Source organism: Strongylocentrotus purpuratus, unplaced genomic scaffold, assembly GCF_000002235.5.
Source record: "Strongylocentrotus purpuratus isolate Spur 01 unplaced genomic scaffold, Spur_5.0 spur5_scaffold_14, whole genome shotgun sequence".
In the NCBI taxonomy this organism is placed as follows: Eukaryota; Metazoa; Echinodermata; class Echinoidea; order Camarodonta; family Strongylocentrotidae; genus Strongylocentrotus; species Strongylocentrotus purpuratus.
In genome coordinates this window covers 6,415,496-6,438,149 of record NW_022145599.1, presented here as the reverse complement: position 1 = coordinate 6,438,149, position 22,654 = coordinate 6,415,496, and the positions used below count along the sequence as shown (strand labels likewise).

At 38.3% G+C, this 22,654-nt stretch overlaps 2 protein-coding genes across 2 annotated transcripts; one reads left to right on the top strand and one right to left on the bottom strand.

The window, feature by feature from the left end:
* Nucleotides 1-250: 250 nt before the first annotated feature.
* On the top strand, nucleotides 251-7,721 carry LOC583044 (E3 ubiquitin-protein ligase ZNF598). Its single transcript, XM_782970.5, has 6 exons — nucleotides 251-527; nucleotides 1,189-1,434; nucleotides 1,764-1,978; nucleotides 2,768-3,003; nucleotides 3,716-3,767; nucleotides 5,394-7,721. The coding sequence occupies exons 1-6, from the start codon at nucleotides 357-359 to the stop codon at nucleotides 6,976-6,978; spliced, it is 2,505 nt and encodes an 834-aa protein (XP_788063.2). The 5' UTR covers nucleotides 251-356; the 3' UTR covers nucleotides 6,979-7,721.
* A 2,987-nt stretch (nucleotides 7,722-10,708) lies between these two features.
* On the bottom strand, nucleotides 10,709-19,920 carry LOC100889221 (acyl carrier protein). Its single transcript, XM_003726519.3, has 5 exons — nucleotides 19,652-19,920; nucleotides 16,229-16,339; nucleotides 13,452-13,539; nucleotides 12,049-12,165; nucleotides 10,709-11,483 (listed from the first exon to the last, which is right to left on the bottom strand). Exons 1-4 carry the CDS (start codon nucleotides 19,814-19,816, stop codon nucleotides 12,074-12,076), a joined length of 456 nt encoding a protein of 151 aa, XP_003726567.1. The 5' UTR covers nucleotides 19,817-19,920; the 3' UTR covers nucleotides 10,709-11,483; nucleotides 12,049-12,073.
* Nucleotides 19,921-22,654: the final 2,734 nt, after the last annotated feature.

The window sequence follows — 22,654 nt, the reverse complement described above, 5'->3', positions numbered from 1 at the left end:
GGATCTGCGCCTGGGCTATTCAACTTGACAATTGTTTCCTTTGTCATTTGATTGGGATTTTTCAATTCAATTTAACAACAAAGAAAACAAATGTATGCAATTTAATATGAATCATTATAAACAAAACATGTATTGCGACAGTTTTTGCAAATAGAAATGACTAATTTACGTAATAGAGATGGTCAAAGGTCACTGACTGCATGCTCTGCTGATATGATGAGCTGCTTCGAATGTTCACTTCTTTCACGCGATTCGACTGTACACGTAATGCCTGTGCCGTGAATCCGCCTAGCCTAGTAATTTCACGCTACTAATTTCATCTGATTTTCTAAAGAACAGGAATCTTAGAAGCAAAAATGTCGAAAACTACCGATAGCCTGACATCTACGTGTGTCCTGTGTTGTCAGGAGATCAAGATCTATGCTATTGGACCCTGTAATCACCCAATCTGTTTTAAGTGTTCTACCAAGATGAGGGTGATCTGTAATCAGATGTATTGTGCAGTATGCCGCTCGGAAATGCCAAAGGTATGTGGAAACTGTATGCCTCAGTCCCATGTGATGCAATTGGTGTTGGATGGATGGATCTCTTACTCTTCTTTTACTTGAGTGAATAAACAGAATAAAAGTTAACTGTGATTTTATCTATTACTCATCATTGCCTTGATGTTCTAATAATACAATTTTAAAATGAATAAATATAAAAATTACTGAAAATTTGAAGTTGATTGAAGTTAAGGAAGCGAGTTGGCTCAGTCGGTAAAGCGTCTGCCTGTCGAACCAAAGATCCCGGGTTCGACTCCCATCCAGGCGGATGATTGAAGTCTGCGTTGTGTGTTAACGTGCCCCTTCCCTTGTTCATAGACGCAGGTTGTGTCACGTGGAAAACACTACGTATTGGATAGGACGTTAAATGGAGGCCCCGTGTACAGGAGAGTTATCACCCTTGCACGTTAAGAACCCATTGCACTATTCGTATAAGAGAAAGGGGAAAGAGTGAAACTGAAAGAAAAAATATAATTGGCATTTTCTAACTTGTTTCTTCCTCAATTAAATGTATTTGATAATGCTAGACCAGATAAGAATGGAAGAAATATGTTGAATATGTTCTCGTTTTTTAATTTTATCCCCCAAACTTAAACAGTTAATTAACAATTTTACCATTTTCTTTTCCTTTCAAAACATGTAGGCTATTTTCACAATCAAGCTGCATCTTTTTGATGGGATCATCTCTCACAAGTTTCCCAATGATCGCAAGAGTGGCATCTTCTTTGCTACCACTGACATCCAAGGGGAATACCGGAGGATCCTGACTACTGAGTGTCGAATCTGTGGCATCAAACGAGAACCCGATGCAACCTTCAAGAAGCTCCAGGTCCACATGCGTAAAGAGCATGAGCTTTTCTCGTGTCAGCTTTGTGTGGAAAATATTAAGGTAAACGCCCGTCAGAACAGACTGGACTGGTAAACTTGTCACTCTTAAACTTAACATTTCAGGTTTATAGATCTACCTGTATACAGTATACTTATAGAATTTCATTTGAAAGATAAAACCAGCATTATAATTGCTAAATTTTTAGATGTTTTCTTTTAGAAGGTATACAAATCAAGCTGATTAGATTTCAAGTAACAAAAAAACAAAAACAAAACATGCCAATTGAACTTATGTCATCACTTTGTACAGAGGTAGAATTTGCCTTTATTCTTTCATCTGTATTTCTCCTTCAAACCTTCTTGTTTTTTTCCTCTTTCATTGTAATTTAGGTGTTATCATCTGAGCGTAAGTTTTACACTCGCAAGGATCTAGCTCGGCATCGTCGCACAGGAGATCAGGATGATACATCGTATCGTGGACATCCTCTGTGTGAGTTCTGTGATGACCGTTACTTTGACAACGATGAGCTTCACCGCCATCTGCGCAAAGATCATTATTTCTGTCATTTCTGTGAGACTGATGGTGTGACCAACCAGTACTATGGGTAAGAAACAATTTTATTTCATGTTTCAAACAGGGGCCTAGATGTGTTGTTTCATGTAATTCAAGCTTTGGAGGAAAAACATCAATTTCTTTAATGAAAGGATGTTTTTTTTTTATGTAGTACCTTTAAAACCTAAAAGTAATTATTGTTGATTGTATGCAGGTGAATTGGTACCAATAAGTAAAGCATTTCACCAAAGGGTAAGCTCTGTCTGTTTAGAGCCATTGGAACACCTAGAAAGGATTTAAATCATGTTACACACTTCTAGCTCCAAACGTACAGTATTAGTGCAAAATCTGTCTAATGACAACTCTGATCAACATTCAGAGGACAGAGGCACAGTATTGCATCAACCCTCGCTTTCATAGAGCTACCCTGATAAGACACTCAGACATTCAAGGAATTTTTTCCTCTTTTCACCAGGTACCCATTGACTTCACTTAAGTGAAGAGTAGCAAATGTAAATACATGTCTTGCCAAAGGACATTGGTGCTAAGGCAGGAATTAATTTAAACCCTTTACCATTAGACCCACAGTCTGTTAATAAATCTATTAGACCATGACATCTCTATGTAAACAGGAGTAGCTCAGTCAGCTCTCAAGAAAGGGCTTCTTTTGAGCTTACCCAAGGGGCGATACTGTATTTGCTGTGTGGAAAATGGTCCTGGACGAATACCTAGCTGCCTTCATGTAGAATCCATATTGTACATGTATTATTTTGTTAGTACAGAACTTAATGCTTTACTAATAATGTGGTGATGGTATTTCTTTTTATCTCTCTGCTCTCAGTGAATATGAAGACCTAGAGGATCATTTCCGATCTGATCACTATCTCTGTGAAGAAGACCAATGCCTGAATGAGAAGTTTGTGGCAGCTTTCCGTAGTGAAATAGATCTCAAGGCTCACAAGGCTAAGCGTCATGCTAGTAAGATGACCAAGATCCAAGCTAAACAGACTAGGCAGGTGGATGTAGAGATCAACCTACCAGCTAGACAAAGAGAATATCAACGTGGACCTAGAGATGGTAAGTTCAATGATAGCAAGAACCAAAATACAATCAAATATATATATGTGTCCTAATGCTTCAATGGAAAGTCTATAGAGTGGTGAAGTGTGACGTCATCAAAAATCTATTCTTGGAATTTCTCAATTTTTTCTTCATTTTCCGAAAGAGCATCAAAAATAATGTACAAATGTTGAAAACCAATTGAATATGTAAGTATAGGCTTAGATATGACCATCTGAATAATAGATTTCCTATAGGAACTCATAACATTACGGGCCAGAGCAATGTAACACTGACTTTAGCCCTGCAGCCAATACATGATTCACTAAGCAGCATGTGCCCTTAAAACGACAAAAGTGGTCCCTAAATTCTTTGATAAGTCAGAAAATGTTTGGATAAAACGGCCTATTCATAGTTGTATTGTTTATCCGTTATTGTAAAAGGACAAACAACATTTGTGTATGATATTTTTTTTGTCGGCATATGTCTTTGTTGGTGAAGAATCTTTGAGGTAAATGTAAATTAAGTCATTGAATTTAAAACAAAACAAGTATTATATCAAGGAATCCTTCTCAAATACAGAACTACATTTTCGCATAGATTTCTCTTGTAGAAGCCTTTACCTACCTGTAAAAGCAATATCTTTTTTAAAGTGTGAAATACTTCTCTATTCACTTATTTCTGAGGATTTGGAATATGACTATTGAATATTATTCTTTGTGTATTTTAGGTGCTTACGGGGGAGGAACCAGAGGTGGCAGAAACAGATATCAAAGAGACAGGTAATATTAGTCGCACCAGAGAGTTACAGACGGTGACAGTCCTTTAGCCCTTTACTTAGTCTGTAGAGCTGCTAACCACTGATTTGGGCTGTAACACCCAGCCAGTCCCTTCACTCATTCATTATCATTTATTAAAGTCGATATTTTCCCTCTTATGAGGGGTCACTGACTTTCGATGAAACTCCCTCCCCTCCTCTTTTCCTTGTCTTGAGCATCCTCTACATTTAGACCAATCTTACTACTTTCTTTCTTCACCAGATATTTGCATGAAATCTTTGGTCTTCCTTTCTCTCTTAACCCATCTACTTCCAGGTCCTACACTCTTTTTCACGGGTTTATCATCTTTCCTTCTCAACACATTACCCACCCATCGTAATCCACTTTTTATTACCATTTCCACCAGATTCTTCCAGACCCAGCCTTTCCAAATGTTAACAAATTTTGTGAATTTTTAAGAACTACACATGCAAGTAATGTGTCTTTTGTTTCCTTCAAATAATATATATTCCTTTTCTATCTTCAACATTTTGTGTTTTATACATGCACTTAATATTCTTCTGATCAGAACTTTCAATTTAACCTTAGGGTTATGGCTGCTTAGTAGCTGTACCCATAAGTCATTACTACTGGTAAACACTTATAAATATTTTGGTTGGCCTTCTGAAGGCAACAGTAAGGCAGTTCTTTTCCTCGATGCTCCATTTAGGGGTTGATCCAGGGGGGCCATCAAGACGCCCCCCCCCCCTTCCCTCCCCCTCCTCAATTGAGTAAAAACAAAATAGAGCTCCATACCCCTCCAGGCCCCCTTTTTGTGCCCCTCCCTCGCCCCCGGCTGGATCCGCCCCTGGCTCCATTAAATAGGTTTAATGACCTTGTAGTATGGAGAAGTAAGTGTATCAGTTTGCAAAATAAAAAGAAGACAAAAATATGTCTGTATGTTCTCAGTTTATGAATGTGATCTGCTTTCCATACCTTGTCCCTGCCCCTTTCACACTACACCCTTATACTTGCAATGTGTGTAGCATTGCAGGTTTTCAGACAAGTTTACCTCTCAACCTAGCTCTAAAGTTGTTAGGCCAAATGCATGTTCAGAGCTGCCAACCTTGTACGACCAAAAAAAGGAATTTCAAGCCCAAAATAGGAATTCATAAAAAGGAAACTTACAACCACGTGCGACACACTTCCAATGCAGAAATGTTCATTCATCATGCTGTTTTTTCCATACAAGCAGGTAACTTTGTTGGTGGTTATTTTGGTATTATCGGCATTTCATTTTTTTAAAGAATATTTTTCTCTTCAAGTATGTTTTAAAATTAGTTTTCTATTGAATTTGTGAACAAATCACCATTTTAGGGCAGTTGTTTGACGTGTGTTATGTAAAAAATAAAAAAAATTATTAAAAAAATTATTAAAAAACGTATTTTATGAAGAAAAAACGTAATACCGTAATTTGGAGGAAAAAACGGATCAATTCCAGCAAACACGGAATGGTTGGCAGCTCTGCATGTTCCTTATGATGAAAGATTCATGGATTTGATATGACTGTTTGAGAGTGCAGTTAATTGGTGTTGTAGATGGTGATATTTATTGCTATGTCACACTTGTCTCTTTGTTCCCTACTTCCAGAAAAGAGAGAGACACGGAAATGGCAATAGAGGCATCCCTGGAAACGGCACAGAAAGAAGAAGTTAAACGAGATAATGAACGGCGTGATGAACGGAAAAAGAAAATGGTTGTTCAACCTCAAAAAGAGGAGAGGAGAACTCGTGTGATAGAGCGTCGAAGACCAGATTCACCGGTAGAAGCCATACAGCCAAAAAGAGAGACTAAAAATAAATTTAAAGTTGAAGAAGACAAGGAAAATGAAGTTTTAAAGCCTGGTGGTGCCATTGATCCAATATCTAACAGAGATTCTTATGCTACAAATATAGCCAAGAAAGCGCCAGATTTAGCTGACTTTCCAACATTGGCTGTACCAGGTCAACCTTTTCAGATGGGAGGAAGGTGGAGTACCGCACCTCAGCAGACAGAAGCTGATTTCCCTTCTCTAGGAAATGGAGATGGTGCTATTAAAAATGCTCCTATGAATGTTGCTGCATCTTTCGGGTTTTACAACTCATTACATGGCAACAAAGCACCCAGCTCATTACATGGCAACAAAGCAGCTCCTGCAACATCAACAGTAGAAACTAGCCGAACAGCCTCTCCGGGAGCTGATGATGATGCTGAATTTCCCACTCTGAGTTCAATTGCTAGTTTGCTGGGTGGTAACCAGAAAAAGAATAAAAAGAAGAAAAATATTAATAAAAAGCCCCAAGCTCAATCAGCAAGTCAAGACCCTAAGGTTATGAATTACAGATCTGCAACAGAGAGCAGTGGTAAGGAGAGTAAGAGGGAGAAAAGCAGTGCTGGTGCAAAGATGGAATCTACAGTACAGAAGCCAGCAATGTCTGCTCCTTCCCAACCAACAACAATAATCCGTTCTAAGGCCCCTTCAGCGTCTTCAGATTCATCTAGTGCACGACCACCTCCAGGCTTTGCAGCTTTTCCTGCTCTGTCATCCTCCAGTGTCCCACCTCCTGGTTTCTCTTCATCTTCTGCTGTCCAGCCTCCTCCGCCTGGTTTCTCTTCTGCAGCTAACTCTGCAGCATCAGGACCTGAATTCGTTCAGGCTCCCAACTTCAAGCAGCAGAATCGCGACCTCGTCGCCAAGATTCAAGGCTTCTGTTTTGGTGACCCCAGGTTGTTTGGTCAGTTCAAACAGGATTCTGGGGAGTTCCGTCAGAACATGATCCCTGCTCAAGAATACTACCGGCGCTGCATGCAAACTCTTTCAGAAGAAAACTTCCAGAGTGTCTTCAACGAGTTAGTCGCTCTTCTTCCAGATCTTGCGAAGCAGCAGGAACTCCTAGCAGCTCACAACAGCTACAAGGCTTCCAAGTCAAAGTCCAAGGCACCGAAAGACACTGTCTTGAAGATCAGCAACACTAAGCCGCCATCAAAGTCAGGTTCAAAAGCATGGAAGTCAACAGGTAAAGGGGAGAGTAGCAGTATCTGCTCTGTCTGTTCTCAAATTGTCCTTGCAAGAGATCTAGCTGAACATATGAATGTACATGAAGAATATCCTGCTTTGTCATCTGGCAGATCATCTGGCAGACCCGCCCCTACTGCCCCTACGTGGGGTGCTCCAACATGGGGCAGGGGAAAGTAAATATCCTTTGATGGACTCTGTATGTCAGTCTAAAGAGGTATCTGCATGTATCTATGGATTACACTTCTTCTAAAGATTTGACAGTTTGTTCAGCTTTACTTTTTTATTTAATCTTATTTTAGTTTTCGCACCAATTTTTTTTCATGATTTGCCATGGTTTTTTAATTTGTATGTAGTCATTTTACTTAATCATCTACATTATATACACCATAAGAGAAGGTATCTGTAATCTTCATATTTTTGTTTTATGCAATTAAATTGTATTAAATAATATTACAAAATGCTCTATTTTTTTTGTCACAAACACATGTCATGTAGATGATAACATTTTGATGATAGTCTGTTTGAAACAACTTTCTTGCCGATTCGGTTTAGTTTAACAAATATTGTACATGTACATGTATGTATATGACTTGGCACAGTCCACTGCTCTGATTTGTATGCATCATCTTACTCTTCACTTCATTTTATATCAGACACTTGAGCTGGGGGGGGGGGGGGGGGGGTGTTTCACAAAGACTAAGATGGACTTTAAGTTAGACTTAACTATGGCAGGCCGTTCATGCCACTGTTTGCTATCAACATTTACTGACATTGGTGACGTACAAATCATGGTCACAAATCTACAGAATTTACTCTTTTTGATAATTCATTATTGAAGGAAAAAATATTATCTAAAGATCATAATGGTTAGAGCAAACAGTGGCATGAATGGCTCCCCTGTTAAAATAGCATTTGCCAAAGGAGAAGAAGCATGTATTATCTGCTTTTAAATGATATTCTTTTACAATTTTGATCAGTGTTGGGAATTTCATTGTGCTAAAAAACTGATTGTAATGCTCATATAGTCTGGCTGGTGTGCTTTAAAGATACTACCGGTATGTCCCTTTTGCAGCCGTCATCAAATTCTGAAAAACTTTGCAGGAATTATGAATATGTCATGTATGTCCTATCTGTGAAATTTAAATGTTACATGTAGCAGTGTCCTTTATTCAAATTATTCAGGGAAACCCATTTACTTTCTAGACTGTCAGACACTATTGAGTGACTGACTGACATCTTTTTATCTTTGGTAATAGGGCAGGTCCAAGCTATTTGGATTGTGATCTACAGGACATTCAGAGACTTTAAACAAGAAATAACAACAGATGAAATTATTTATATGGCTATCTTTTGGTATGAGTCTGTGGCTATTATGGGCTAGTTCATTTGTGGAAAGTTTTAGTTCTGACTAATTTTTAAATTAATTAATGTGCTGTGTGACGTATAGGACGCTGCATGCATTTTGAAAGAAGTTCTAAATTTGTATTTTCTTTCAAATGCCGTTGGAATTCAACCTTTTCATTTTGGGGGTCTGCAAATGGGACATGGTACCGTTAAGCTTTTTTTTTCTCCACTACAATATTAGCTTCTGTACAGAATACCCCACCCAATCAGTACAGTGGATTAGGGTCAAGATCAGGGTTAGGGTTAGAGTTGGGGTTACTTGTGTCATGGACTGATGGTGGTAGATCTGTAGTTGTAATAGCTAGCCCTGGGTAGTGTATCTCCTATTAGACCCATGAGAGAACAAAGTAATCAGGTTGAAAATTGTTTGGATCTTTTGATTTTCTCGTGTTGCTCTTTTTCTTTTGGAAAACGTGTATTTTTATGTAGATTAGAATCAATTCAGACTTTTTATTTTTCTTCTCTCCATCACTTTGTTTGCTTGTGATAGATGTGCAATGCTAGTTGCTTTGATTACAGACCTTTTAGGCATTGTACACCGGACTACTTCCCTACTTTTTCTCAGTATGTTTACAATAAGTTGATGCGATTAATGTCGAGGTAGATGTAGTTATTTAAACTTGAAAACAAATTTTAAAATCTAAGTTTCCTATTTTAAATACGTGTGTATTACGGATAAAATAAAAGTTATATTGCTAGATTTATAGTATATCTTCGTGGAAATACGTAAATGTGTGTTGACGTGAAGAGTTATTGTAGGAAAGGATCTGTTGTGTAAATTTGGATGTATATTTAAAGATTAAAATGAACATGGATTTATTATAAATGTTGTTGATAAGAACCAGGTGCATTCTTTGCTTGCATGTGGCTTCAGTTCTCTGTTTGACATCGGTGATACATGATTATGATACACAGACCACAAGGTGGCCTGTACTTCAATAGTAGAAAAAAAACATATACTTTTTATCATGAAGCAATCTTGCTCGTAACCTTATAATACCTGGAGATGGATGTCTTTGCAGTTAATATGTAAGCTGCTAGGTCTGCAATTATGCTAAATTATTGTTTTACTAATTTATCATTATACCAATATCTTTTTTCTTTATTTCGGTGCGGGGGGGGGGGGGGGGGGGGGTTAAGTATTGTAAACAAAGTATGAATTCATGTTTAGCTTTACATATGACACAAATTAAACAAAATGAATACTATACCAGCATATAGTAATGTTCACATGTATAAGCAACTATTTTTTTGTAGCTCTCTGTATGTGAAATGTTATCTGTGGTGTGTATCGTTTTATTGTTACCGATAATTAAACACAATTTAAAAAACAAAACAGAAAAGAAAATTTAGCCTTTGTTGTTGTCCTCAGATAGTCATCTTACGTGTGAGTACTTGTTGCTTGGTGAGTCCTAGTGGCATGATAAATTGAATGTAGGAACTGGGGAAGCATTTACTGGAAGGTCAATTTTTAATATAATATTTGGTAGTACATATATTCTAGATGATCAACCCTTTCTGATCGATTCCACGTTTCTTTCAGTGCAATCGCATGACCAAAACTCAACTTTATCTTTAAATATAATCACCATCTTTTCCATGATAAATCTAGATGGAAAGCCTCAAGGAGCATGGAATACATGAGACCTTAAAGATAAAGACCAGTTCTGGTCATGCGATTGGATTGTGAAAGAAACGTTGTGGAATCAATCAGGAAAGGTTGATCATCTAGCATATAAGTATTGGTGTGTACTGCAAGGTTCTGGAATCGTCAAAATGATCAGAAATTTGGCTTAGTCTTGATAAAGTTACAGTTGGAATTGAATGATTCGGGGTTTTTCTTCAGTCTGTAGTCTTATCCAAGATTCAGTTATTATTCAGTTTTCAATCGTGCTTCCTCTAAACCTTCTTCTCTTTCTATTCTTAGTTCTGCATTGTTCTTTCTCTTTATTAGCTTCTTTATCTCTCTGCATCTTCAGAACAACCATTCTGGGCTTTCTCCCACCTCCAAATTCTCTCCATGTTGTCATGTTTTGCACTGTCTTCCCTATTCTTCTCTTATTTTATTTCATCTTGATTTCTTACATTTTCTCTCTGCATAGTAAGGATATGTTGTGTGTGATTCTGCATCTTGTGTATTCATTCTTTAAAAGAATCTCTTTCCATCTATTGTTTCCTCCATCTCGCACCTTGTACTCTTATTCCCTTTTCTATCGCTTATAACTCTTTTTCAGTACCTCTCTCTCTCTCTCTCTCTATCTCCATGTGTCTATCAATCCATCTCTCTCCGTCACACATCCTTTCCTCTCCTCTCTCTCTCTCTCTATCTCCATGTGTCTATCAATCCATCTCTCTCCGTCACACATCTTTTCCTCTCCTCTCTCTCTCTTTCTCTCTCTCATTCATTTAACCTTTTTTTTCTGACCTATGCGGACTCAACTTTCAGCACAGTTATTATTCATAACAAAATGGAATTAAAGAATACATTCAAATTCATTCATTAAAAGCAACACAGAAATCATTTACTGGTCTCATCAAAACATTTAATTTTTACCAAATACTCCAATCAAATCAAATCACAAATACCCACTTATATGTTCTGTGAATGAAGTGCAAGGGAAACTGACTGCATCTAACACTGGCCAGATCTAACCAGATCAAACCAGATCTGACTCATCCATACTGGATTAGACCAGATCCTTCAACTGGACTTGCTAACCCTCATATTCACTCATTGGTGTATAAACGCCATATATTTTAGGTCATATCTTGCGCCGAAAGAATGACAATAAGCAGATAATACAAAGAACAAGGGGCAGTCTTTCTCTTAAATGGTATGGATAGATAGACTGTTGTGCAATAAGACCTTCAATTTATACAATAACCAGATGTTCCTCAAGCGTTTCATTAAAGTACATGAGAACAACAGAATGAGGATTGAAATATGAGAGCAGGAAGAGTATTTTGGAAAACATAGCATTAAAGTGCAGTGTTCTATTACAAAGCATATAGTTGCATCACAACTTTCCAGGGAAGAGGACAGTTGAAACCATGTACTTCTTATAATTTTTAAGACAAATCAAATTTTACAGAACAAGTTGTCAGGGCTGACTAGCCTTCATGTGTATTGAGTGTAACATTGATGATATCCACATGATGCACACATTGCACAATGGGGAATACTTGTCCAGTCTATAGCCCTGTGTTAAAAGGGGGGATCCTCTGGCCATCACTGCATTCGCTTGGTCATAGCCGATGATACAATATATCTGTATAATCTGAAAATGTAAGGAAAGAGGGGAAAAGAGAAAAGAGTTGAGGGAATTAATTCAATGTGCATTAGCAAAAAGAATGTAATAAAGTAATCAACTGATTAAAATGTGCAGGCAATGGAGGGGGAGGGGAGAGAAAGAGAGAGGGGTGGGGGAGACAGAGAGATGGGGAGGGTTGAGCCAAGTCTAGTATCACAGAAACCTTGTAAGTTAAACATTGCAGAAAACAAAAAATGAAGTAAACACATACAAGTGATGTAAAAACAAACTAAAGGAAATTTCACAATCATCTGTAAGTTGTCCTCTTTAATCCCATATAAATGGGCAGTTTGAATTTTACCAGAAACTTGCAATCTTAAAGGACAGATCAAGTACTGGGTAGTGATTGAATGATTGTTATTTCTACTGGATTTTCACAAAGTGATATAATTTTTACATACAACATGATTTGTGTTTAAGTCCCAAAACGAGAGCAAACATCTGCTGAGCAGCCTGTATGAACATGTGGCCAAGTCTCTTGACTATAAAGGCAGCCAAATTTCACACGGACATCAATTTATCTGATACTTACACAAAACAAGTGTCTATGTTGAATGTTAGTGCGCTACATCCAGTCTGTCGGCTACACACTCAACGACATCCTTCAGATTTAGAAGCTTCTCTGCAGTCTCATCAGAGATCTCAACTCCTGTAAAAGAAATCAAAAAATCAGTATGAAGATAATCTCAAAATCAAGTAATGAATAAGAGCGACTCAAAGTATTTAGAAAGTAACTCTTTACCGATTTCTATCATACACAAACAGAAGCAAGCAAGGAGGGTACCAGGAGGGATTTTGGAGTTGCAACTTCCAAATAGAATTCTGCATGGACCTCAAAAGTCAAATAAAGAACACCATTCAATTAGAAATGTAATGTAATGATTCTTAGTAACATGTCGACTGACAAGTAAGGTGCACAAGACAAAAAAAAATAAAAAATGAACAAGCAACAACCATCTTTAATTGGTTTAGTGTTCAACAGCGCCGTTTGAATTTTGTTAAATAAATATCAACACATAGCACCATCATGTGAAACAGATAAACCTATTATATCTTTCACCATCATACTGATATCCTGCTAGTGAAATATTGTTAAAATTGCCTTGAAAAATGCTTAAAGGCATCATTTAACAATGTTGAATCTGAGATGCACGGCCCTACATGTTATCAGTGTCTGTGATATGGTGTAATATTTGAAGCCCTAAAAGAAATTGCGCTTTAAAATGATCAAAAAGTGCTTTAAAAAAGTAAAAATCTTTGAGTGACCGGTTTTACCATACACGTTTTCCCCAGTAGACTGTAGTGTTATGAAAACCGTTAGTCAAACGCAAAATCTGGTTTCTGTTTCCAATCATAAATATCTTGATAATCTGACAGGTGATTGGCTTGTAAAAGTAATGGGGTTTCTGACTGACCTAAAGGTTTATACTTATCATTGCAGCATGAGCAAAATCCAGGATTTTGTTTCAGAATCTGAGACAAAGTTACTGGATCCCTTTAATAATATACTTGTAGATTTTGAGTACATGTACATGTATGTATGCTTTGACTAAACAAATTCATCAACCTAATATTCTTACAGTGAATTTTGTTGATAACATCGGTATGTGATTTTACCAGATTTTTTTAAATGTATTTTTTCTGTATAATTATATCGATGATTGTACTTAACATTTCTATATAATTCTCTATATCGCCATGTAATTTGAATGCTAATGTTCATTCTTATCTTGTATATAGTATAAGTTTGTACTAGTATACTCTGCAAACCATGTTCTTTAATAGACCATATTTTTAATTGCATTGAATAAATTTAAGAATTGAATAAGAATTCATCAAAATTTTGTGGTTCAAAGAAGAGAGAGGAAGAGAGAGAGAGAGAGAGAGAGAGAGAGAGAGAGAATGAGAGCCATGATATTTCAGATTTTAACTTACCAAATTCATCCTCCATAGCCATAATCACTTCCACTGCATCTAAACTATCCAATCCAAGATCCTCTGCAAATTTGGATTCCAATGACACCTATAAAGTATAAAAACATACAAAATGTTTCAATACAATGTACAGACCTAGGCATACATTTAAGGCATACAGTACAATATATTGTATGTTCCAGTGTATGAAAAATTGATTTAATATGTTAGTGCTGTAGCTCGGAAAGCCTACCAGGGAAGAGGTGAACAATAATTTGTGAGCGTCATCATTCTTATTATGCAAGTGTGGAAGAACATCAGATGAGACATGTTCCCTGAAAAGCATGGCTCTACATATGCCTTTATATTCTAAATATGTCATGTAACATCGTAAAACCCGGGGGTAGAATTTTTACGCCACATGTGCGTGTAGTCCCATATACATTTTTCTGTGTACAGTGTTTGTAGCTTTACCAAGACTGCATCTTTACAGACCAGAAAACCTCAATTCATCATGGCTCCAACAGCTCAAGTTTCTTATCATTTTGATGATTCCAGAACCTTGCAATACACACAAAGTCTTATACTGTATGCTAGATGATCAACCTTTTCTGGTTGATTCCTCACCATTTCTTTCACAATGCAATCGCATGACCAGAACTCAACATCTTTAAAGATTAAATGTAGAGAATTTGGAATGAGGTCATGAGTCAAATGGATAGAAGATGGTGAAAAAAACACAAAATATTTGTTATCTCTTGAAAAGAAGAATGGTGAAAAGAAACTGATCACCCAATTGAAAGTTAGAGGGAATAAAAATGTGGTTACGGTACTAAGCAACAGCATGTTTTAAGAGTCTAGGTCAAACGATAGTATGAAGATCTCTACAAAAGTAATTGTATTGACTCAGACCGTGTTAACGACTATGTGTTCTCACAAGAAGTGAAAGAGCTCAGTCAAGATTAAAAGGGAATGTGAGGGTTTGATGAATGTATGTAGCAGAATGCAAAAAAACTGTTGTTTCCAGGAAAAGTAAAAAAAAACACCAGGAATATCTCTATCAAATTCTATCAAGTTTTTTGGGATGAGGGAGCAATTATGTTGGTTGATTTCACCATGGACTTAATACGGATGGACATTCAACGTGATTCTTTCTTTGATCCAATCATAGTCGCCTCTTCTGATTATGTGCATCTTAATGAGAACATTCAGCTGTTTTAACAATAACGACTGCGTAAGCATTTTCGGTCATTGACAAAGAAGCAGTTTCCCTCTCTTGGGTTTTGTTTGGATGGTGTGCTCTGTAAGAGTGTGTCTTAAATAAAAGCATCCTCAATGGGGAGCAGCAAAGTTGAAAAGCAGACGATTTTGGTGATATGAAATGTATTAATACTGATTCGCAAACTTTCGCACACACCTATGACCTAATAAAACAATTAGAAGGCCATGATCTGTATCAGCCATGTGCGTTGTAACTCTTGAATATTATGAGGAAATAGGGGGAAACAGGATTTTAAATCACAACCAAAAAATCCAAAAATAACCTCTATCTGGTAATATCAACATGTTTTTCAAAAAAAATACATGTACAGTACACGGAACAACGATTTCCGAGTAAAAGCCAGAACTGCACATCTATTTTCCATGATTTAGGCGAGTAATTATCTTCTGCGCATGTAGATTAACATGTGTAAAATCACTATCTTGATTCTGTCCCGGCTTTTTGCCGGCGACCATGATGAGACCAAAGGGAAGAAACATGTACGGAATGTTATTGAGACGACATTGACGGAGACAATCACAATGAATTCGTTAAGAAAACGATGAATGTCCATCCCTAATAGATCCATGATTTCACCAAAGCTTTTGATTCCATTGAGATGTTTGAAAAAGTTAAATTTTGGTAAGGAATTCCGGAACTGGGTCACACCAGGTACTTGTAAATGGCCGGATATCAGAGCAGTTTCAAGTACAGAGGGGAATACGTCAAGGCTATCCCCTCTCGCTTTCAGCACTTTTGTTTGTCATTGCAGCTGAGTTTTTTGCTGACAAGATATGTAAACATGATCATATTAAAGGTGTATGTTTCAACAAAATCAGTGGACATTTTGAGTTAAAGAAAATACAGTATGCTGATGATACAGCTTACTTTGTGGGTGATGTCGGGTCATTAGAAGTAATTTTAAATGAATTAGAAGAATTTGAAAAAGTGGCAAGTCCTAAAATAATGTGTTACTTGCTCTGTTCGGGTTACCAGACCTTTACAGATCCCGTTTATAAATTTGAAAAATTGCCGGGCCAGGCCCGGTTTGGGGTTCCAGCTACAGCACAACAATATGTGATTTATAGATAATTCTACAAAATAAGAAAGAATTAATCGTTATGACACTAGGAAGAGGGAGGAACATTCGTATGAAATATATTACAAATACAGTTCATGAATAGTGAGAGTGTGACCACAAATTAACCAAAATAAAAGATTTACATGAACTGTAGTATCCTTGACAATGGGTGGTAGCATTTTGAGCTCATAACAGGACATGTCAAAAATAGGATGAAAGCACTTGACTACACAGTACACCATGTACTGTACATGTAAAGATGTGCAAAGGACAATGTGTTCTATCCCCTTTTTTTAAAGAAGTTGCCCTCACACAGAATCCTTATTTTATAAAAAAATTCTCTCTCATTTTTTACAGTTACATGAAACCAAAAATGGGAAATGGTTTTTACACCCTCTCCCTTGGGCAGTTAGTATTCAGCTAAACCTGAGATATTACAGCAGTAAAGATACTTACCTTTTCAGGGTCCACCTTGTCGAACAGTTTAAGGACTAGAGTACATCTCTCCTGGATACTAGTAATGGTCATCTCAGCAGCTGATCCATAATGACGCACTGACCTGGTCAACTGGAAGACAATCATGGTCAGTCAAGGGGTTAATGTGTCTTACAGTGTACATTGCACACAATTTTTTTTCTTCTCAGTAAAATGCATTTCTATTTTCTAATTAGTATAATCTCAATCTGTCCTGAAGATAACTTGAACCGAGTTTCAAAAAGGCGGTGCATTAGACATGAAACTTGAACTTTCTGGTCATTCACCTGGTCATCCTAATTTTTCGGTGAATACGTCCTTGACCACAAAATATCACACATCACGTGATATGTTGCAAGTCACGGTGCTACGAATTTTACTTTACTCATCTATGGTACATACATGTCGATTCATGATACAAGTTTTGTTATTTCAACACTTCTATCTTACACTGACAACATTTTCGCCTTCTCATTAGATCTAGTTTCAAATTTTTTACTTAATATTTGATAATGCTGATATCATTGCCAAGCCAGATATGGCTTAATTTGCCTTCAGGTATTTCCCTGATCTCTTTTTATTTCTAATCGCTAATTTTTTTCTGCAGAGCCCTGAAGAAAAAGAACATCAGCAAAAATGTAGAGGATCCTGATTTTTTAGGATGCTATTTGTCAGCGTTTATGAGGATATCCTCGTTTAGGACAATTCTCATTAATAATAATAATAATACATTTTTTTAAAGGAGGAAGACTCGACGTTTCGACTCGAGTCCGATGCTCAGTTCAGTGAGTAGATCTAGAGACAATTTTTTTTTTTTTTAACTAAAGCCTTACTTAGCCTTCTTAGTGTAAGGACCCACACAAGACAAAAGTGAGTGCCATGTGCCATGTGTGCTGGGTTGAATAGCTAAGAGATAAGGAAGTGTGTGTGTGTGTGTGTGGTGCTATAGCAGGTAATGTGCATGAGGATGAATGAATAGGGACAGTTGTTGTTGTTGTTTTTGTTGTAATGGCAATCAGTCAAGACCTGACTATTATCACCAACGCCTTTCTTTTTAATATTAATTTCTTTCTTTCTCTTTTTTTTTAAATAGAGTATCAAAAATAAAAATTAAATAGAGTAAAAGAGCCGGTAATCGGCCAGCTCCAGTTTTCGGCCGATTAGTTGGATGCAAGGTAAAATCACTCTAAAATACATTGCATAATAGTAGGGTGTCTGAACGATTTTTCAATTTTCAATTTGGGATCGTTTTTCACCATTTTTGTTTGATATTTGAATAAAAGATGTTATCAGAATAATACATTTCAAATTTCAAGTCTCACCGATGTTTCTATCAAAAGTTACAGCCCCTCCAAAACGCTGGTATATTCATATCATTTTGGTCAAAATCGATGAAAAAGACGTCTACGCAGAGTGATGTTGTTTTGCTAAATTTAGCCAAACAGCTGTATCGCGCGATATGCAAGCGTATGCATATCGTACGCATGCTGCTAAGCCAATCCGCGACTTGCAGCTTGAGCTACGCTGTCTCCGCGACATGTGCCATTGACTAGTATGGTTGGCGTTCGTCGCACAATAAACCCGGAAGTGAATGCACGTTATAGTCAATGGCAATATCGCGGAGATGTCTCCGCGATATTGCCATTGACTATAACGTGTATTCACTTCCGGGTTCTATGCCGCGAATGGCCACCCATACTTGAATTTGGGGTTTCGTTCGTGCGCGGAGATGTTACGCGATGTAACCATGGTTTGGACTGAGCGGAGCGCACGCCCCCTAATTAGCTGATCCACCAAATAGCGAGAAGGGTATTTTTAAACTGTTATCAGTTGTGATCCCTGGGGGCTAGCGAAAATATAAGCACATAGAATTGTTCCTTAGGACTGGGACTACTTATCGATCGGGGCGTCATATCTCAAAAGTGACAAACCTCAGAGTTAGCCAGGACACAATGTTTCAATTGCTGTTTTGACCAAGATATTTTTAGAATTTCGGGGGCTACGCCCCTTTAGAAATATTGGAATTTACCTGCTCTTTCATATGACACCTCATTTATTGATTATCACCTTCAGGATCACAACAGATAAAGGTTTGAATCTCGAATTGAAAAAAAAAAATTGACTTTTTTTGCATGGTCGCGCAATGCACGTAGACTGCATAGGGATGCGTGTAATCTCTATGGGAAGAATTTTAGCACACAACATCGGGTGCGCGATCAGACACCCTAATAATAGCATAACACATATCCCACACATACCATACCATGCCAGTGTCACTGAAGAACCACATTTGCAATGGAAAATATATCCTAAAATATCACATTTTAGCGATGTAATCGCTGGTCCCGCTACCCAAATCTGAAAAATCGAGTATCTTACGCGTGTCTGTAAGAAATATGGGTACCATAAAATGAGCTTTATTTAAAGTATTTTTCAGATTTAGAGCCCGATTTTGTGCTAGTCGCAAGCTCAAAAGTATCTCATCGCATGTATTAAATCAATGCAGCCGCACACCGCGACGCACACACGATATCTCTGTCTAATTCAGATTCCAACTTCCGATCACCGCTGTGCCTGTCTTCGGCCAGGCGAGCACCAGGGAGCTCCGGCGTGGGATACCTGCTCCGCCCGCTTGTGCTGTACATCAGCGCGGAAACGCACGGCGCGCGCGAGCGCTTCCTATTGACTTTGTACATGCGGCCGTAAACTGAAACGCTCGGCCGATAACTGGCTCCAAAACAGTGAAAATTGAAATGAATATTGTCATGGCAATTCGTGATTTTTTTCTGGGATTCTTTTTTTGTTTAAATAATAATATTTGCTTCATGATTTGAACAAGAAATGATAATAAATAGGAAGTAAAGAGTCCTAAAAATAGGATTTTGTCTTAAGTGGCCGAAAACGGGCTCCTTTACTCTATATTATAGGCTTCTCTCTATTTTCTTTTTCTTCTTTTCCCCTTTAAAATGAAATGAAAGAGAAAATAGTCTAGATGAAGAAAAAAAATTTAAAGAATAAAAATAGATCTAGATCTACGACAAAATGTAGATTTTTGAATCCTGAACAATAGAACTTAAAAGCCAAGACTAAGAGCTAGCAGACATGAGAGAATGAATGTAGGTCAGGAGTGCGCTGAAGCATATCGGAGTGGAAAGCTAAATGTGCTGCGCTGGTCCTGATCTGTCGCCTATCGCCTGGCCTTGTAAGACCGATGTGAAATGTACGCTCTCTACGTATACACTTACCGCATAGGCCTAGTGTTCTGCCATAGACATTGCATGGAGCGAAATCAATCAGAATACCATCGACCATGCACTGATCTGATGCAGCAAGCTATGGCCTGGCAAAGCGCGAGCGCAAGCGCAAGCGCAGGCCAGCAGATTTGTTTGAATAGTTATTATTTACCTCTGTAATTCTCTGTTGAAGATTATTCTGGTTGCATTTTGAAGTTCCTAAACCCTGCTGCAAAACTGCAAATGATGAACTCCGGGTGGCAATGCTTCGAATGTGCTGAATTCTGGCAAAATTCTGAATACTTGAAAGAACACGGAGCCTGCACAGTGACGCCATGATTGCTGATATGAACGAGAATGAGAACGAGAACGAGAATAATTATTATGGAAGGATGAAAGAGAAAAAAGAAAGGAAAAAACTATATCTATTATGAAAAGAACTTGTCAGTAAACATTGTCATAGAAGGGTTGTTTTGCGGAGTTTTCACCCAGGGGGGTCACTCTCATACACAAACAGGGGCGTCTCCTAAGGGGGGGGGGTGTGGGGTGCGACACCCCCACCCGTCAGGATATTGTCGGTAAAATTGCGCAGCCGTCGGGAAAAAAAGAGAAAAGGGGGAGGGAAAGAAAAGAAAAAAAGAAACTAGGGAAAGAAAAGAGTAGAAAGAAAGAGAAAAAAAGAAAAAGAGGGAGGAGAGGAAAGAAAGGAAAAGAAAGAAAAGGAAAAAAGAAGAAAAAGGATAAAAGGGAAACAGCTAGAAACGGGGAATGAAAGAGAGGAGAGAGTCGGAGAGCTAGGGGAGGTAAGAGTCTGAGAGAGGAGGAGTGGGAGTAAAAGAGAGAGAGGAGGTTGTTGGGTGGAGTGGTCGATCTCGTCGAGGGAGCAAGAAAGACACGGGTAAATATTATGTTGCTATGTCGGGTCAGCTGTGTCGGTATTCTTGCTCGATCTTCGTGTACTATATCAATGCAGAATTTTGAAGTCAGGTGAGATGTATATTGTCGGTCGGCCGACAAGTTTTTTTCGCTATGAACTGTGACTTTTATCCACTTCGAGTGACTACAACTACAATACTTGTATTTTCTCGAAATTTCACTTTCCTATAATATCAGTTAAAGAAATCAGTTTTAAAATTTTCGGGGAAACGAAATTCAAAGAATTAGGATTAAGAGTCAATAACGGTACGACGAATCGTCTTCCTTTCTCTATATTTTGATGAAACGCCAGAAATTCCGCGCTTCGCGCTGGAGGGGAAAACTTCATTTAGACGAGTTGAGAACGACGTTCCACGGATCGTCTTCTTTCTCTAATAATTTAAGGAAACGTCTAATTAGCTTTTGCGATTCGCGCGGGAGGGGGGGGGGGGGGGGGGAACTGAATTTAGATAAGAATTAAGAGTCGAGAACAACTCACGAATCGTTTGCTTTCTCTTATAATTTAAGGAAACGTCAAAGATTCCGCGATTCGCGCGGGAGGAGGAAACTGAATTCAGACGAAATGAGGGTTAAGAGTCGCGAACTACAACGAATCGTCTGCTTTTTCTCATAATTTAATGAAACGTCAAAGCTTCCGCGATTTGCGCGGGAGGGGGGGAAACTGAATTCAGAGTCGAGAACAGTACAACGAATCGTTTGCTTTTTCTCATAATTTAATGAAACGTCCAGGCTTCCGCGATTAGCGCGGGAGGGGGGGGGGGGGAACTGAATTCAGATAAGGATTAAGAGTCGAGAACAGTACAACGAATCGTTTGCTTTCTCTCATAATTTAAGGACACGTCAAAGCTTCCGCGCTTCGGGCGGGAGAAGGGAAACTGAATTCAGACATAATTAGGGAGGGGAAAACTTCATTTAGACGTATCGAGAACGGTACCCTTTGGACCCCTTTGCAAAAAACAGCTTATAGCTGACAAGGGTAATCCACCCCATGAGTGGAGAATAAATAAATAAATACAACAGACCGTCTTCTTTCTCTAATAATTTAAGGAAACGTCAAAACTTCTGCGGTTCGCTCTGAAGGGGGAAACTGAATTCCGACAATTAGGACTTATTAAGAGTCGAAAACGGTACAACGGATTGTCTTCTTTCTCTAATAATTTAAGGAAACGTCCGAGCTTTCACGATTCGCGCGGGAGGGGGCAAAACATGAATTCAGATAAGGATTAAGAGTCGAGAACAGTACAACGAATCGTTTGCCTTTTATCATAATTTAATGAAACGTCAAAGCTTCCGCGATTCGCGCGGGAGGGGGGGAAACTGAATTCAGATAAGGATTAAGAGAGGAGAACAGTACAACGAATCGTTTGCTTTCTCTCATAATTTAAGGACACGTCAAAGCTTCCGCGCTTCGCGCGGGGGGGGGGGGGGGGGGAGGGAAACTGAATTCAGACAAATTAGGGAGGGGAAAACTTCATTTAGACGTATCGAGAACGGTACCCTTTGGACCCTTTTGAAAAATAGCTTATAGCTAACAAGGGTAATCCACCCCATGATCGAGTGGAGAATAAATAAAGTTTTCAACGGATCGTCTTCTTTCTCTATTATTTTAAGGAAACGTAAACACTTCTGCGGTTCGCTCTGAAGGGGGAAACTGAATTCCGACAATTAGGACTTATTTAGAGTCGAAAACGGTACACGGATCGTCTTCTTTCTCTAATAATTTAATGAAACGTCCGAGCTTCCGCGATTCGCGCGGGAGGGGGGAAACTGAATTCAGGCAAATTAGGATTAAGAGTCGAGAACAGTACACCGAATCGTCTGTTTTTTCACATAATTTAATGAAACGTCAAAGCTTCCGCGCTTCGCGTGGGAGGAGGGAAACTGAATTCAGACAAATTAGGGTTAAGAGTCGCGAATGGTACAACGAATCGTTTGCTCTCTCATAATTTAAGGAAACGTCAAAACCTCCGCGATTCGAATTCCGACAATTAGTAAGAGTCGAAAACGGGAAAACGAATCGTCTTCTTTCTCTAATAATTTAATGAAACGTCAAAACTTCCGCGCTTCGCGCTAAAGGGGGAAACTGAATTTAGATAAGGATTAACCCTTACTGTACTGGGGGGGGGGGGGGAGGCCCCCCTCGACATTTTCGGAGATTGCGCCGCAACCGCTCGGAATTTTGAATTGTCGTTTCATGACTTTTTTCCCTCAAGTCTTGAGCACATTTTGATACCATTTT